Source organism: Pogona vitticeps, chromosome 6, assembly GCF_051106095.1.
Source record: "Pogona vitticeps strain Pit_001003342236 chromosome 6, PviZW2.1, whole genome shotgun sequence".
Taxonomy (NCBI): domain Eukaryota; kingdom Metazoa; phylum Chordata; class Lepidosauria; order Squamata; family Agamidae; genus Pogona; species Pogona vitticeps.
Genome location: NC_135788.1, coordinates 24,557,233 through 24,576,058, shown reverse-complemented (window position 1 = coordinate 24,576,058; position 18,826 = coordinate 24,557,233). Strand labels below are relative to the sequence as shown.

Here is an 18,826-nt window from a genome sequence, read left to right as displayed (position 1 = left end):
GAACTTTAGGTAAGTTAGCTTTGAGACATGCAATCTGTTTTCTAAGTTCTCAATTATTTATTTATGTTATGTTACATCCTGGCATTTATTCAAGGACCTCAAAACAATGCAATATGCTTCTTTCCTCACTGCAATTCATCTTCAACACAACCATGTGCAGTACGTTAGACTGAGAAATACTGAGTATGTCAATGTCACTCCAGCAAATTTGATGGCTGAGTCGGAATTTGAACATAGGGATTTCTCAGACCTAATCAGACATACTAAGTATTATATAATGCCATTTCTCAGGAATCTCCTTTAAATTTCATATTTGCATGCCAAACGCTTCTTTATTAGCATTTTTTAATTTCTAAGAGGGGTGCCCATAATCAAGGTTTCAGACATTCATTTCCCCTGGAAAATCCCTTCACTTTTTCCATTTTGCTTTTTCAATTGCTTACACTTCATAGCAATTGATACAATTTAATCCTCATGGAATTGTTTGGGGGTGAGGTCTCTGCTTTACGGTTTTTTAAAAAGGCAATTGTACTTTGTAACTCTTGGAATTCTGCAAAATGTGCTGATGCTAAGTTCTTGTTTCTCCTGGTGGTGCATGCCACATTAAAACTGTTTTACCATAGTGCCGATGGTTCCAAACACATAGGTTTACTGTGGAAGAACAAAACATCTACTTCTTAGAGACCAGTCAATATAGTCCACTATACTAAAACTTACCATTGTCCATTTGTTTTACTTCATTATGTAGTTGGCGGTTCCAAGATATGGCAATGACCAACAATCACATGAATAAAGCATACTAAGTGAGTGTGTCCAGTTTGTATACATTTTAATGTATACAATAAATTCACTGATCATTATGTCTGGATTTGTAGAAGTGAGAAATAAGAACTCCATATTTGAATCATATAAACTGCATCAGCTGGAAGAGCTCATAAATACAGGAAATGCAGTAGATGTTATGTTGGTAGATTCAACTCCCTATTCACTTCTTGATTTTGAGCTTCCTATAGACACTTTCCCCATCATGGATTGCTGCCTTGTCGTGGCGAAGGGGCTTGAGTAATTCAGAGAAGCTATGGGCTATGATGTGCAGGGACACTCAAGGTGGACAGGTCATTACCCTAACAGGCACATTTAGTAGGAATGCAAATATCTTTTTGGCATCAAGTAAAGACATTCCCTTTTAAACATGCTTTTAATGATCACATTGGACATCAAAGGCGGACTCTTCCCAAGATAGAAGTTACAGTGAAAAAGCAACAAACAGGATCTGTCCAAGACATTAAAACAAATTTAACATGTATTCGGCTTCATATTTAGTAAGCCTGCTAAAATGTGCAGCCTTTGCTATATATTAACAGCAGTAGTCCACAATATGTATCACAGGCAATGAAAATTGAAGCAAAACACCATAAAATCCTTGATATATTATTTACATAATTAGTTTAAAATCAAGGGAATAATTATTCTACTTTGACAACAAAGCAAATCTTGCAAATTGTTTACAAAACATTTTTAAACAAATACTTTGGTAATTGATCATGTTACAGCTGGAAAATATGAAAGTTTTCCAAAAGAGCTTTTCTCAATGAAAAGATCTTTGATACATATTCAAGTGGTGCTGCTCTTTCTTATCCAAACAAGGCTACATAGTGAAGCCCCTTATAATCCATCAGAACATTAGGGTTGACCTTTAAAATGTAGACAATGAGAATGTTGTTCTGCTAGGGCAGGGTGGAGAGGAGGATGGCAGAAGCCAGAGATTATGGCCAAGAAACTTAGTATAACAGCAGTTATGGAGAGGATTCCAGATTTTTCATTTCAAATACTTTGGAGTTACGCAACTTCTGCCAGGGAACCCATCATAATTTTGCAACTCTCAGCTCTCACACAAATTGCCAGCTCTTGACTATCCTACACAAAGAGAACAAAAAGCTATTTTGTTGCATATATGGATGTGCCTGGCACAAAGCCATAATGAATCCAATTTCATTTCTTTAAATGCAGATTTCCTATCTTCCCAAGACAAGTGTTTCTTTTCCTCTTATAAAAATACAGACTAGGATCCAAAGAGCGGCATCACTAGTTATGGATGCCTAAGGAGGTTTGAGCTTATACTGTACTTCTCAAAGAGCAGTCCCCCACGACATCAAGAACTCACTTAAAATGGACTGTTAAAAGCAATTTCTCGAATTGGGGAGATGGAAAGTCATTGCTTAATCTCTTGGGAGTGCTTAAATTACCCCTTTGGAGCCCAGCCATACCATTTAGTAACAGCAACAACCAAGTACCATTTTTATGACTATAACTGAGTACTTGAGTGATGCATTATGTAAGAACAAATTAAATACTCACAATAGCATTACACATCTGTTTCTTTATCTGTTTATTAGCCAGCTGCTCTTTGCCCATTTTACTGATAACTACAAGAGAAGATTATTTTCTGGAGATCACTTATACTTACAGAAGATAGTTCCAAGAAGGCTCTGGAACCTCTGGCATGGGGGGGGAGCCCATAAGATAACTTTACAAGAGACTGCCTGCTGGGCTCTCCAGGCTAGTATAAAATTAATCAGCAAACCAATCTTCATCAGAACAGTGGCATATTGCCACTGAAGGAAAAAATGGAACATAATGCCAGAGGACATAAGCAATGCTTGGAGAACCTGCTGGCTGACAAAAACCTTATCCTGGGCAAATGGAAAGGAATGAAACCTCTCACTATCCAGTGAGGTGTTGTGGTGTTTCACTGTGTGGTCATAATGCCCTTCCAACCAGCTGAAAAATATGTATTAGCAGGTAGAAGTTTTCTTCTTCAGAAGTAGTCAAGAGGAACACAGTATTAAATTTAGCAAAATGAATAATGTTATACATTAAGAAAAATCATCCCCAGATAATTCCACTGTTTTATACAACACCTATCCATGGCAAAAGGGCTTGAGTAATTCAGAGAAGCTATGGGCGATGCCATGCAGGGACACCCAAGACAGATAGGTCGTAGTGGAGAGTTCTGACTAAACGTGATCCACCTGGAGCAGGCACTGGTAAGTCACTCCAGTATCTTTGCCAAGAAAACTCCATGGACAGAAACAAAAGGCTAAAATACATGATGCTGGAAGATGAGCCCCTCAGGTCGGAAGGCATCCAACATGCTACTGAGGAAGAGTGGAGGACAAGTATAAGTACCTCCAGAGCTAATAAAGTGGTTGGGCCACAGCCGAAAGGACACTCAGCTGTGGACGCGCCTGGAAGAGAAAGGAAAGAAAAATACTGCATTGGAACCTGGAATGTAAGATCTATGAACCTTGGTAAGCTGGGTGTGGTCAAACAGGAGATGGCAAGAATAAACATTGACAACCTGGGCATCAGTGAACTAAAATGGATGGGAATGGGCAAATTCAGTTCAGATGATTATCTAGTACTGTGGGCAAGAATCCCCTAGAAGAAATGGAGTAGCCCTCATAGTCAACAAAAGAGTGGGAAAAGCTGTACTGAGATATAATCTCAAAAATAACAAAATGATTTCAATACGAATCCAAGGCAGACCTTTCAACATCACAGTAATCCAAGTTCATGCACCAACCACCAATGCTGAAGAGGCTGAAATTGACCAATTCCATGAAGACATACAGCACCTTCTAGAACTGACACCAAAGAAAGATGTTCTTGTCATTATAGGGGACTGGAATGCTAAAGTAGGGAGTCAAGAGATAAAAGGAACAACAGGGAAGTTTGGCCTTGGAGTTCAAAACTAAGCAGGGCAAAGGCTAATTGAGTTTTGTAAAGAGAAAAAGCTGGTCATCACAAACACTCTTTTCCAACAACACAAGAGGTGACTCTACACATGGACATCACCAGATGAGCAATACCGAAATCAGATTGATTCTGCACCATCAGTAACAAGATATATTTTGCAACCCAGAAACGTGAGATACAATGGTAATTTCTCAATTGTGCTCAATAATCTTCAAACAATTCCCTCAGAACATTAGTTATTGCCAAGGAAATAATACTGCAATACTAGACACTTGTCCAGCAGGCTGAGGCAAAGAGGCAGTCCCCAAACCAGCAAAATCAGGGAGCTGAACAGGGGACAGATTGTATTTGTCCTCAGTGTGGAAGGGATTGTCACTCTCGAATTGGCCTTCTCAGCCACATTAGACGCTGTTCCAAGATCTCTAATCAGAAGAGCATGTTCCCATAATCTCTCGAGACTGAAGGATGCCTAATCTGATCTGAAATACTGTATCACAGGAAAAATGTTAGAATTAAACATACCAGAGCTGTTTCAATATCCCCTGGAGAAAGACTAATTTCATCTGGGGAGGTGATAGAAGAGCGAGTAGTCCGAGGAGTTCTTGGTGAAGGAAGTGTGTCCCAGGCATTATATCCACTTGGAGGTGGAGTTGGCATTTGAACACCTGAGCGTTGGCAGCAATCCTCTGGATTAGACATCCAAGCTTCAAGTAGCTTCTCTCTGTCCCAGTCTTAAATAAAAGAATGGAAGCATAAAGAACAGTCACTGTGTGTGTGTAAAATTTAAGATTAGTATAAGTGGAGAGAATATAAATACCAATTTTAAGCTGTTAGATACCCTGCTTACAAAATTTTTGTATATGCAACATGAATAATAAATGTTTTTATAACATTTAGTATATTAAGGGTTCTTCTTGAAATATCCTTTTTTACTTGACTGGAGAGAAATGTCAACTGAAATCTATTGCACTTGGCACAGTGTAAAATTACACCTGCAGAAATTTGGAGGGTTATGTTAAGCAGTAAGCAATGTATGCCTGATTGTGCAAATGCTTGTGCAACTTCAAGTTACATAGATGTAGCTACAGTACATAACAGGATTTTGGCAATCACTGAGCTAGTTTATTTATTTATAATATTTTTACTCTGTCTTTCTCTTAAGAAAGGACCCGAGATGGATTACATAATTAAAACACAATGTTAAAGCTAAAAAGTGAATTATTCAAATATTAAACACATTATATTAATGTTAGGTAAAGCATTACGTAAACAAATTTAGAAGCAACAAAATGTGGACCATCTCATTTTAAAATCTCTCTTAGACAATTAGTCACTAAGGAAAAGCCTGAAAAGGAAGGTATTTTCCTGCTTGTGGAAAGACAGCAACAATGGGGCCAGTCTGGCTTCCGATAGGAAGGAATTTCAGTGTTTTATTCTTTCATAGAAGGAAGAAGCAAGCAAAAGAGAAGCAGTTTATTTCACCTGTTCAGGCACTGGGTGTCCACTGGTATAACAGAGTTCAACATAGGAAAAAAATGCGTACAATGGTAGAATATTTGATTCCATACATCACATAATAGTATGATACATTAGTCTTTTTTTTAATTCAAAAGAACTTTGTATTTTGAAAATACATTTTGCAAAATTGGTAGTGAGGGGTGGTAATCAATCCTTCCTGGACTGTTTTCAAGCTCAGGCAGAAACACAGAATATTAATATACTAATATACTTTCTTTAAAACAATACCTAATGACAAATTTTGCCATTGCGTAAAATGGCAAAATACAGCTAATAAATATGAAGTAATTGTGGCATTTCAGTAGAATTCTACAGGATCTGAAAGGATATATGAGCTTTAAAGAGCTGGATAGACCAAACACTGGAAATCTGACCACTGGTTCACCCAATGGCTGATAGTAGCGTTATAGAGAGAGCCTAAGGACTGAATGTGGGTCCTCCATGGGAAGTTTGCAACGTTTTTTTAAAGCAAGTTTTCAACTATACAGTGGGCAAAATCCAGTTCTTGTGCCATATAAAGTTGTGCCATGTAAACCAGATCCTGCACTAGACATATGTAACTTAAATGAATGGAAAGCTTCCTGTTCCCCACTCTCAGGTTCTGATGCTTCCTAGGGCTCCCTTTGCCTTAGAGAAGCTTTTGGGAGTCTCAAGACAGGGGGCAGGCATCCTTCAGTCTTGAGAGACTATGGTAACGTGCTCTGTATCGAGGACTTGGAACAGCGTCTGGTGCAGGCTTGTCCAACCTGCGGCCCGAGGGCCGCATGCGGCCCAGGTCGGCTCATAATGCGGCCCAATGCAATTTTTTATTTTTAAAGAAATTCCAAAGTTTCAATTTACACTGCCAGCACTTGCAGCCGGAATGCGGCTGGGGCACGTCACAACGGTAGGGAGGGAGAGAGGGAAGGAAGGAAGGAAGGAAGGAAGGAAGGAAGGAAGGAAGGAAGGAAGGAAGGAAGGAAGGGAGGGAGGGAGGGAGGGAGGGAGGAGCAGGAGGGGAGGGGAGAGGGGGGCTATGTGACTGCATTGCGCCATCCCCGTCAATAGGTGGACCCCCTCCGGGCCCCATAATGCCACCGGAGTTGAAGCTGGCACCCTCTGCTGTCTGAGATCGCAGCTGCCGGTAAGCGCGCTTGGAGCGGGGCTGTGGAGGATGGCTAGGGCTGCCCCCCCATGCGGCCCAAACCAAATTTATGTGCGGCCCAAACCAAATTTTCATCTTCTAATGCGGCCCAGGGAAGGTGAAAGGTTGGACACCCCTGGTCTAGTGTTTCGACGCTGTATGCAAAGCTGTAGTGTCCTCTCCAGGGCATGAAGCATGGGTAAAATAATATGGAGGATAGGCTGTTACCCAAGCAGCAAACTCCCCCCTCTCCACATCACTGAATTAGTCCAGTGGAAAGGCAAGAGCCAATACAACTGATTCCAGCGACGTCGCAGGAGTTGACAGAACGACACAAACTGCCTCCGGCTCTGGATTTTGCCTGGAGGTTGACTCCTGAAGCCTTTTCCATCAGTGGATACAGCCACAAGGCAGTGGAGGTTTGAAATCGGAGTTTTCCTTCTGTTAGATGGGCTGCCTCCCAAGGCTGACGAGTCCCAACTACCCGGCCTGCTCCCCCACGGTATGGACGACGATGGCAGCGCCTCAGTGGGAGTTCAGAAAAAAACATTGTTCCTGACAGGCTCCTCCCATTCTTCGTCACTCTAGCAATTAAAAATTACCAATGGCTTGCCACCATCAGGATTGGGATTTATTTATTTTTTTTCTATTAAAGTCTCCTCAGAAGAAAGCCTTAGAACCTGAAACGGGGGGGGGGGGGGGGAAATAGGAAGCTTTCAATTCATTTAATTTTATTATTTCTGCTATCAGATCCAATTACCCCAGTGTAACTTTACACAACAGGACTTGGCCCAGTGAACAACAGGCATTGCTTCAGTGTACTGTATTTGTAAACTTTCCTTCAGTTTGTCTATTAATTTGATTGCTTTGTTACATTCCTATGAAGAGTGGGGGGAAATGCTTCAGAATGGGAGTTTGACACCATTTATGGAAAGAAATGTAACATCCAAACTTCACCTGAGAGTTAACAAAAATCTGGCTAGTTCGAAACAAAAAGTTTTACATTTTATAGTAACAACCATTAACATATGATTGATTCTGTGTGCATGAAATGTTAAAATAAAACTATTTTAAACTACTTTAAACTATTTTCTTATTGAATTGAATGTTATTTTGCAACCAAAAATGGACTTGAACCTTTAATGTATATGAATGTTTTAAAAAAATCATGTACGTGGACTCTAAATACTTGTGATTAATTTCATGTCAGGCAATAAAGGGGATATTTCTGAAAGGTATTATTAGGAAAGCTGTGAAAACACACTTCCCAAGTTCCGTTGAGATTTGTTTGAAGCCAACTCCTCATTACAGTGATCAATCTAGATAGATTTTCTCTTTCTGAAGCTCATAATTTTGGCAGGGTCTTCTACTATTTGGCAGGATGCTTTAATACTGTACCATCAAGGACTCTTTAGGTACCAGACAGACAGCTGTGATGTACTAACAGATTCAGATCAAATTGTTTCATATATGGCTGCCTCATAAGGTCTCTGTAAAGACATTCTTGTCAACTTGGAAATGTTTTGGCGTTACACTGCCCTTGTTGTAATACTGAGAACTATACAGTACATGACTTGTTAAGAAAGTAACTATTTTTCTATTCTAGAATAATTTCCTTCCTCTTGGAAACACCGGAAAGATGCACTCTCTATATGGAGTAGCAGTGGAGTCCACAGGAGGCATTTCTAAAATAGGGAGGAGCAACAGAAGTTTCTTATCAAGGCCTAGAATTTGAGACTTCCAAGTTCACACACACACACGATTCTTGTGAATACAAAGTACATATAAAATGCAAAAGAAGGAGAAATCATGACAAGGTTTGTTCCTCCTATTCTCATGATCCCCTCCAACAACTAAGCTTACTGGAAAACAATGGCAAGGAGGGATTACTTTTTCAGGAACTGCTCCTTCAACAAAGAAAGTCATTACAGGCAAGAGATTCTCCATCCTTGTTACATTACAGCATTTCACCTGCTGCAATGTGACTTCTGCACTGTAAGACAACTTAAACCTAATTGGGAAATCAATAATCTGATGTCCTCTGCCATGACACTTCACAAAGAAAACTTGCTTATACCAGTTTCACACTACCACAACTGGCATCCTTCTCCAGGCTTGATTTAAATGGATAAACCTAAAATGAGCTTTTGGGACATGATTCAGATAAGATTCAAAATAGCTAATATAAGTTAAAGCCTACTTTCACATTTTTTTCTGCAGGTTAGCTTCCAGAAATCTAACATATAAAAGTCCCATACAAAGAACAATCTACCGAACAGTATTGTTAGACCATCCAAATAGAAGAAACAAAAAGCCAAATCTTAAATCTCATAGAGAAAATCATTTCCTGGCTAATTTTCATTGCACAGAGTCCAAGCTGAATATTCCTATCATTTCATGTGTTCAGGGAAACAGTAATCACAGTCTCATCAGGGACCAGCCGTACACCAAATTAGCAGCTCAAGGACTACCTTAAGTAATGTATAAACAAAATGAAATACTGTATTTTAGCAGCTTGCATTTAATAATAGCATCATTTCTTTTTATTAGGAAATCACAGGAAAGAAAAATATTAATATATTTTGTCAGAAGCACTATTATTAAAATTGACTAAATATTATATTGTTCTATGGTTACCATGCGCTCGAAGTAAAGCTTCTGCAGTAAAAAGAGGGGCCTGAAGCATGTCAGCAGATTCTACTATCAGCATATCTTTCAGCCTTCTTAGATCCTGAGGTCGAAGTCCTTCATATGGCTGCAAAATGGGAGAAAATTATTGGTTATAAATGTTAAAGTAGAAATAAATATTTTATTTAGAAATAATGTATGAGGCAAACAGCAAAAAATGCTAGCAATCCCTAATATGATGTAATCTCTTGGGTTTTTTAAAATAGGCAACCACCACTGTCTATAACAAGCATGGCCAAAATGATAAGTCAATTCTTACTAATTTCAACTCTTTTCAGGTTTTTCTGGGTACAAAGTAGTCATAAGTGATTTATTATTCATGTCTCATGGAGGCTTTCTGGGACTATTTATGCAATTTTTCTGGGTAGATAACTAATTTTGTGCCCAACAGGTATAGAAGAACTTTGAAAATGAGTGTAAGAAATCTACAGGGTACTAAGATCATAGAAAAGGACCACACACGTATCATGGGAAATGTCCATAATAAAAAATTGAATTTGGTCATGATGTGTGGAATAAATCCCACCTTTCCAGGTTTAGCACAGAATTTTCTTCATTTATAATCAATAAACAAAATCTTATTGTGATTTCATGGTAACATAATGCAAATGGCCTAACATTTAGATGAGAATGACCTCAAGCTAAGAATTCACCACAGATATACCTGTTAGGCACCAAATCACGTGATACAGATAACATCTATGGTGATTTTTAACTTGAGTGACTTGGCTTCCAAAAGTTACACCATTTGCATCACACCTGCAGGCACACTTTAACAGGATATTGGACAAAGTATTTATTGGGACATAATTGCAAGGGTAAATTATTACCCTTCTGCTTCCTTTTATACTAGAAGCAATATTCATAGTACTTTACTATGTATATATGCTCCACTTGCATGTTATGTTAAGCAACTGCAAAGTCAATGTGCTGATATTTTAAACTATTTACAAATAACTAAACATTTCTCCACAGGAAAATTGTGGCAAATTCAAAGCCCTACATGAAAATAAAATAAACAGACTAAATTCAATTGGTAAAACAGGACTACTGAATAAATGGACTTAAACCACTGAATTCATGGTCATGTTAAAGCACCACTTACGTTACGTCCTATTGATTCAATGGATCTACTTTAGTTGGGATGAACAATTAGATTTCCTCAATATATGTACTGGTTCAATACCTCTTTCATCGTCTGTAACTATTCTAAAAGAAAATCTGTTCTGATTTATCTGTTTCAAAATTGCAATACTCTGTTCAAACTCAGTTGCAATCTCCCTCTCTTCAACTGTAATTGTAGGATTAGGCAACCTTCTATTACTTACTAAAGGTAGCTCAAATGTTTGACTGGGGCACCATGAAACTTCCAAACATTTGCCAATGACACTACACCACCCTCGGTGAACTATCTAGAAATGCTGTGAAAATAAAGTCACCAGATCTGCCTCGACTCAGGCATCAAGTTGCCTGAACTCAGACTATTGCACTTTGACTCAGACTTGATTCAGAAGCCACCAATTTCTGGCTATCTGCTACTCAAGTTTTCTTTATAAAACAAAAACAAAACAAAAAACCTATTATAAACAAGCCTTGCATGACCAAAAAAAGGGGGAGGGAGCATTTCTGTCCCCCAAAATATCCCTCTTTTTTGTAATGCAAAGTATGTTGTCATTTCCATCAATGTAAAGTAAAAAAATAAAAAGTCCATAGGTTGTTTGGTTGAAATATGTTGCAGGGAAATTGAAATGAAGTGCTCTGCTAGAACAAGCAATGGCTTTCAACTAGAGTACAGTATCTATTTTAATTGTATTTTAATTGTTTTATCTTTTTATTGTATTTTTATTGTATTTTAATTGTTGTAAGCCGCCCAGAGACCTTTGGGTAGAGCGGGCGGCATCTAAGTTAAATAAATAATTAAATAAATAAACTACTGGGGACCCTGGAATTCAGCAAAAAAATCGATATAAACACTGCATATTTTATAAATTCTTTATAAAATAAATACATTATTACTTTATGCTCTCCATTCTGTGTCTGGCTTTGAATATCAGCATGCTAAAGATTACATTCATTGAGAGGTCTGATCTGGCTATGGTGACACATGCCTTAATTACATCTCACCTATAACACAGTTCATTTGAGACTTCTCTTGAAAAGTGTTGGCAAATTTAGTTTAAAGCGTGCCATTTACAGCATTTTGGGTAAGCTGTACAGCCAGTTACAGGGAGCTTATGAATTACCTGTTGCATTAGCTTAACTAGTGCCACTTAATTTTTGGATCCAATTAAAAGTGCTGGTTGTGACCTATACAGCCCCACACAGCTTAAGTCCAGGCTATCTGAAGGACCACATATGAGATTCACATACAGTATACAATTCTATTCCAGTTTTTAAATTTGGGGGTTGGGGGCTTCTCTTGGTCCTGCTGCCCTTAGAGGCAGACTTGGGGAGTCTCAACGGAGGGCCTTGTCAATGGCTGCTCCCAAACTGCAGAACGCCTTCTCACAGAAGGCTATGTTGACCCCCTCTTTCCTACTGCAGCTAATTAAAACAGCCAACAGCTAGGGCAACACTTACAGATGGACAGTAATGAAGTGGTGTCAGGTCTCACGGTCAGAGCCCTGGAAATTTTTAAGCAGCTGGAACATCTATCACCCTTCAGGCTCTCGTTTCCTCTGAGTTTAGCCATAATCTCAATTCAGCTGAAGGGGAAAGGATTTACTTGAAAACAATGGCTGAATGTGCAGCTATGGACATGCAACCCAAGGATGTATCCACGGTGATATTGCAATCCCGGAAGCATTTCTTCTGGCGCACTGCACAATCAGTCATGCTGGGGATGCATGGCTGACTGTGCAATTAAATGGTGCAATCCATTTGGTAATGGGCATAATGCTTGGAATATTTACACCAGTATAACTCCGTAATACAATGGCATGAAAAGAATACTGTCCAATACAGTGTTGTGAGCCATCTCTACTCTAGTGGCAGGTACTGTGGAGTGGTTTGGTCTTGAATGTCCAATTAAGAACTGTTAGCTATGCAGAACGCACGTTCTTGGAAGTGCTTAAAACCACTAGCTTTGCTGAGATGGATCAACATTGCTGCCTGTATTTTTCAATCCTGCTTGGGGGTACTGCTATAAGGACTGTCACCATAATCACTGTACTTCAAAGCTTACTGCTGCATGAAACAACTTAGCTCCCTGTGTTCTGAAGTGAAGGTGCTCATTCCTGGAAAGAGATATAGCCCAATAACTTCAGAATAAACATTCAATATTGTTGTGAATCAGGCTTGTTCTGACAAAGTGCACATTATGTATACGTACCTCCAGTCAGAGTTACCAATTATTAATTTTATTTTACCTCTCTTCTGTCTAAAGTGGCATATTCTGCTTCAATGCTTTCAGCTTCAGGATCTCGTGAGAACACCATTTGGGATTCTAGATTAAGTGCCAGTTCTTTGTGGTGCTGCTTCTCTGCACAATCACAGGGAGTATCTTTATTCTCATTCTCTGCAAACAAATCTCCACCATGTTTTACTAGCAGCTGAAAAAGAAACATCAGTACAAATAAGCCTTGGATACTTAACTAAGATAACTAATGAAGAACTGTTTTTAATCTAAATCTTCATTAATTATTCTGGTGGACTCTTGGCCCCAAATTTTATGCAGTTTCAAAAAACTGCAGATAACAAGAAGTCAGCAAGTGAAACAGACAACTCAATCCGAGAAGATTGTGTAAAAACTCCTTTAAAAAAGGAGCATACAAACTGTTGTCCTTCTGTTAGGATTCATTTCAATTAGTCTGGAGGACAATTACCAGACTGCACTTAAGTGCAAAAGCTGAAAGCAACACTGCAAAGATACCTCTGTACATCCTTTTTAGGTCTCTGTAAATTATTTATGTTAATACAACCAATTTGCTGAAGCTAAACAGAACTGTGTCTGGTGAATGTCCGAATGGGAGACCATCTGATATGTACTGCTTAGAGTTCCTTCATGGAATAAAGGCAGGATACACAGAGACGTTATTTACAAGTATTTTCATGTAACAAACAAAATGCTGTGACAATATTTTTGTCATTTTTCTCTTTTTTTTTTGTTCAGGGCAGCAAGCATAACTAATGCTGAGAGACTATGCAAATTGCAATCCACCAATATCTGAAGCCCCATGCACCTCAATCCTGTTCTGGATAGAATAATACATGCCTTTAAAGCAGTAATATGTTAACTAATGTGGGTCTTCTTTACCACCTTGGTTGTTTTCTGAAAACAAGTTTATGTTCTGCAATTAATATCGGCATATATTTAAGTAAAATGTACCTCTACACAGGTCTTCATTCCTGAGGCAGCAGCATAGTGCAAAGGTGTATTTTTTTTGTTATCGACAGCATCAATCGCTGCTCTTTCATATTCCCCTTGGTCAAGCTTTGCTCCTTTCCATTTTAAGATCATCTGCAGACAATCTGCTCTTCTGAAATCATCTTCAAAGGGCCGTGTCAAGCGAGGCTGAAGAGCGCCATCAGATATCATTATCTGCGGTCCCATACAAAGCAAGTGCATAGACGTCTCATTGTGTATATTTCGCTTATTTGGATTGCCATCTCTCACAAAAAGGAAAGTCCTATATTGTAGAATAAGAAAAACAGTAAAAATGAGATGCAAATGTTTATATGGGTATGGGAAATAGTGGATATGATTTTGTAAATCTGAATAGCTAATAAACATTTGATTGTGTCTGTCTATGGCACTGGTAATTCAAAAGGATAAAGAAAACTGAAAATCTCTGTCGCAAGATCTTCCACCAAAATTAGTAGGTGTGTGTGTGCGCGTGCGTGACTCACATTTGGGGGGGTGACCCTGGCCGCGAAGAGTGGGGTTCGCAGCCTGGATATCCATCTGGACCCGACGCTTACCATGGAAACACAGGTGGCATCGGTAGTCCGCACCGCCTTTTTCCACCTATAGCGGATTGCCCGGCTGCGGCCCTATCTCGGCACGGGGGCGCTCACTACCTTGGTGCATGAGCTCATAATCATAAGATTATGTAACACACTCTATGTGGGGCTGCCTTTGAGGCTGATGCGGAAACTTCAAGTGGTGCAGAATGCAGCGGCCAGACTCCTCAGTGGAGTGAGAAAATACCAGCATATTTCTCCCACGCTGGCCATGCTGCATTGGCTGCCCATTCGTTTCCGCATCGACTTTAAAGTTTTAATGCTCACTTATAAGGCCCTAAACGGTTTAGGACCTCGATATTTGGCAGAACACCTTCTCCCACCAAGATCTACCCAGATCACCCGTGCGAGCCAGGAGGTGAGGCTGAGGAGCCTGATGCCGAGAGAGGCCCGGAAGGAAAAGACATGAAACTGGGCCTTCTCAGCGGTGGCTCCTCACCTCTGGAATAATCTCCCTCCTGAGATTCGCGCGGCCCCCACTTTGGGCACTTTTAAAAGTCAACTAAAAACATGGCTATACATTCAGGCTTTCCCTCCAGCTAACACCTGATTTTTCTCTGTTTATTTTTATTCTATTTTTCTCTTTATTTATTTTTATTCCATTTTTGCATTGTGTATGTTATAATATGATTCATGTAATTCTTTGTATTATTTTATTGTTTATATTCACTGGAAGCTGCCTAGAGTGGTCTTTTAGGCCAGATGGGCGGGGTATAAATCAAATAAATCAATCAAATCAATCAAATAAATAAATAAATTTGGTCCTCTACGATCAGAAGGTTCCATAGTGCAGCAGGTGCTTTACTTCAGGAGAATAAGAAAAAAGCTACTGTAATTTTCCATGTATAAAATGACACTTTTTCCTTAAATAATTTGAGAAAAAATTGAGAGTCGTTTTATACACCGAAGGCAGCTCTTTACCACTGCCTTTTGTGGCCATGGAAACTGTCTATGGACAAATGCTGGCTCTAGGGCTTGGAGACTCGGATGAGCACCGCGCCCTAGAGTCGGACACAACTGGACTAAATGTCAAGGGGAACCTTTACCTTCCTCCTTAAAAGGACCCAAGGCAGCTTACAAGGTTAAAACCAAATAATATTGTGAAGAGGAACCAGCAAAAGTGGCTAAATCTATAAGTGAGCTGCCCCCTCACTCGTCTAAGTCACAAGGGCTCACCACGGTCTTTACCTTATTGCCTTCCATGGTCTAAACTATGACTTTGGAAGGAGAACGTGGGAAATTAGAAGAGAGAAAAGTGGGAAGCAGATGGCGGGAAAGGAACAGCCACTAGTTGAAGGCTTTTTAATGATGGAGAAGGAAAAAAATATAGCTTGGGGAGATGGTATAAAGAGGCAGAAGAAAAGCTGGGGATTAGGAGAACCAGAGACAGGAGACAGGAAAGCTGCCAGCATGAGGCACTGAAGGGCCCTCAGTGTTTTCCTTCCCTCAGAAAATACAGGCAGTGGGAAAGAGAAACCCTAAGGAGAAAGAGCGCAGGAACAGAGGTACAGTTGGGAGAGCTGGAACCTTTAGAATGGACTGTAGATGTCTACCTGAGAGGGAAAGGTCCTCGGATGAAGGTGGCACGTCCGGACCCGATCCCTACTGGTTCGACACTTCCCAAGGGCGACTAAGCTTGACACCCCTGTTGCAGGACTTTTTGTGTGTTGAGGAGCCAACCTCTATGGAAACCTACTGATCGTGAGAGATTTGGAATGTCCCCAGGTTAAAGAACTCTCTAGCAATGTCTGGGTTATAAGAAATGTGGACTGAAATGTCTATGGTTACTGGTCCCAATGGACTCACAGATGTTCTTGGTCATGCTACACTGTTAAAAGATATTAAACCGTTAACCAGTGTTAATCTGTCTCCTGTGATAACTTTCGCCAAAGAAATGGAGCTGCCTAATATAAAGCAAGAACCGAAGCACAAATATAAAAACTGTAAGGGGGAAAACAAACAACAAAGCAAACATCAATAGGACAATAACAAGTACTAAGAGGAATACAGGAACTTGCATATTTATATGCTAAGTAAGTGGGCAGATATCTTAAGCATCTGTGTTAGATTCATATCCTCTTTCCTTATGTTTTTTGTTTAATATTATATTGTAAAACTCTTAATAATTATTACTAATAATTAGCAATCACAAATGCACTACTACCATATATTATCCCAAACAAGAGTATACCTTTTTGTATCCTTTTTAGTGTAGAAAGACTCACTATGGTTTCTTTACAAAAATTACACTTACCAAACCACTTGCCAAATGACATTTTCATTTACCAAATTACCATCTGGCCCTGAACTTAACTGTCAGCACAATCACCAAGTCCAAGACTTAAATGTGAAGTTGCACTGGTGGCTACAGTGATGAGCATCGTGACCATGTCTGCATACCGGAACATACAACCTTTTGTATCTACAAAGTGTTCCTACATAGATTTCTCCTGGAAATTTCTGGAGAAAAAAATGATTAAATGGTTTATGAAAATTGTTTTAGATAAAGTATTTTCTTGGCTGTGGCTCTAGAATTCACTTTTATAAGGGGAAAATATAAGCATTTCTAAAAGAAATTAAAAAATGCAGATTGCTTCAGAGCACAATATTCAGGTACCACTGGGAAGATCATTGACACAGAGAGATATGATATATATTGATGCTCTAGCTCAGTGGTTCCCAAAATTTTTGAGACGGGGACTGCTTGGGGGAAGGTGGGCCCCCCGTGCTCGTGTGCATGCTTGAAGGGGCAGGGGACGCTTATGTGGGCACACTTGCATGTATGCAGAAGGGGTAGGGAGCGCTCAGGCACACATGCGTGAAGGGGTGCTTGCAGGGGGTGCTTGCAGGGGGCGCATGCACTCGCGCTCACGCGTGCAGGAGCTGTGCGGGGGGAGTGTGGGAGATCTGTCTCTGTGGCTCAGTATGGCCCAGGCCACGGACCAGCACCGGGCCGCGGACCAGGGTTGAGGACCCCTCCTCTAGCTAACATGTTGCTTTAGATCCCTTAAGCAGGGGTCCCCAACCCCCGGTCCATGACCTGGCAGCGGTCCACAGCCTAAGCAGGACTGGGCCGCGGACACAGATCTTCTCCCTGCATGCTCCACCCCCTGCAAGTGCACTGCGTGCATCTGCATGGGCACCCCCTGCAAGCGTACACATGCACACAAGCACCCGAGAGCACCGCCGCAGAACACGCTCTGCCCCTATGAGCATGCCATTGCATTATGCTAGTTATTTTCTACATTGTTTTAATGTGTTTTAATTTTTGTAAGCCGCCCCGAGTAGACGTTGTCTAGAGGGGTGGGGTAAAAATTGAATAAATTGAATAAATAAATAAATAAATAACATAAATAACATAAATAAATAAATAAATAAATAAATAAATAAATAAATAAATAAAATGTCTGTGAGCAGCCCTCGAGTGCTGCTCTGTGTATGCGCGTGAACGCATTCCACCCCCTTGCAGGCATGGCACCCCCCCACAAGCATGGCACACCCCCCCAACCGCCCTGCAGCTGGGAAAAGGTTGGGGACCGCTGCCTTAAGGTAGCTTTAAGATCTCTAATTAACCAAATGCAAAATGATAATTCCCATCTGAAATGTTTCAAATGAACAGGATATTATGTTGCCAGAGGACTCTTCCTTGTCTTCATGAATCTATCTGATGAAGCTTTACAGGAATCCTGATTTATGCTGTCTAGATGTTATTATATTAGATGACATTATTACATTTCCATTTTAGTAATCTAGTCTTGTAATAACTATTTGATAATTCTCTGCATAATCTAATCTTGCTATATGACTCATTGAAGCAGTTTAAAATAGACCTTATGTATTGGACTATGATGTGTACCAATAATGTATTTATATATACAGGAAGCTTTTTCTCAAAATATTTGTGACAGAATGAAGAGCCTGCTGTTTCCTGGTAGCCACAAGACAGATTTTTTTTGGAAACACAAAATGTTAGCAAGAAAGGTCACACTAACTCATAGTATAAACAACCACGTCTAGACTGTTGCAATCAGCTTTAAGAAGGGTTGCCTGTATATTCAGAAACTTACATTGAACCAGAATGCCTTGTTGTTTATAGGGGCCTTATAGAGAGATTATGTGACTTCCTTGCTGAAATAGCTCCCGTGTTGCTATTTTTCACATCAGTTCAAAGGGTTGATAATGACATTTAAAACCACAGTGATCTAAGGTGAAGATATCTGTAGGACTACTTCTTCCCCTGTGAGCCTGCCCACCTACTGAGATCATTTTCAGAGAGCCTCCTAAATCACCAAAAATAGGGAGGAGTACTATCCAACGGCTTTACCCAGGCTGTGCAAATTCCTTTAAAGGGAAGACCATGTCATTTTTTCATGAATGCCTTCCTAGAAACGAGTGAAAACATTCTTTCTCTCTATATATGTAACTTTTGACCTACTCTTTTAATCTATGTCTGTATTGTTAAATGTATTTTAAATATTTGATTGCTACTGCAATTTTATCCTCTCCTGCTATTTTTATATGTTTAATGTCCTTTTTCAAATCGTAAAGATGTATTTAACTGTTAAATTTAATAGGTCTGTCAAGAGTCACCTTGAACTAGGAGAAAAGGCAAGCTGTATGTGTTTTAAAATGAAAGTTTTAAGGATCTCTATTATTTAATACTCAATCTGCCTTAACTAGGATAAATTAGTATGTTTGTTCAAGAAGCATCTGCCCTTCTGCTGTCAGGAAAGATCAGCTGCTCTTGTGAAGCAAAGAAAAGATGCTTTGAAAGAC

At 39.7% G+C, this 18,826-nt stretch overlaps 1 protein-coding gene across 5 annotated transcripts in view; it reads right to left on the bottom strand.

Moving 5' to 3' along the window:
- Window positions 1-18,826, bottom strand: part of ANKIB1 (ankyrin repeat and IBR domain containing 1) — a 74,717-nt gene that overhangs the window by 29,926 nt on the left and 25,965 nt on the right. For all 5 annotated transcript variants that reach the window (XM_020785248.3, XM_020785251.3, XM_020785250.3 and 2 more), the window contains 4 exons: window positions 13,416-13,716; window positions 12,457-12,639; window positions 9,038-9,155; window positions 4,282-4,490 (listed from right to left, as the gene is read on the bottom strand). In XM_020785248.3, coding sequence (XP_020640907.2) covers window positions 4,282-4,490; window positions 9,038-9,155; window positions 12,457-12,639; window positions 13,416-13,716 — 811 coding nt within the window. The remainder of the gene's footprint in view (window positions 1-4,281; window positions 4,491-9,037; window positions 9,156-12,456; window positions 12,640-13,415; window positions 13,717-18,826) is intronic.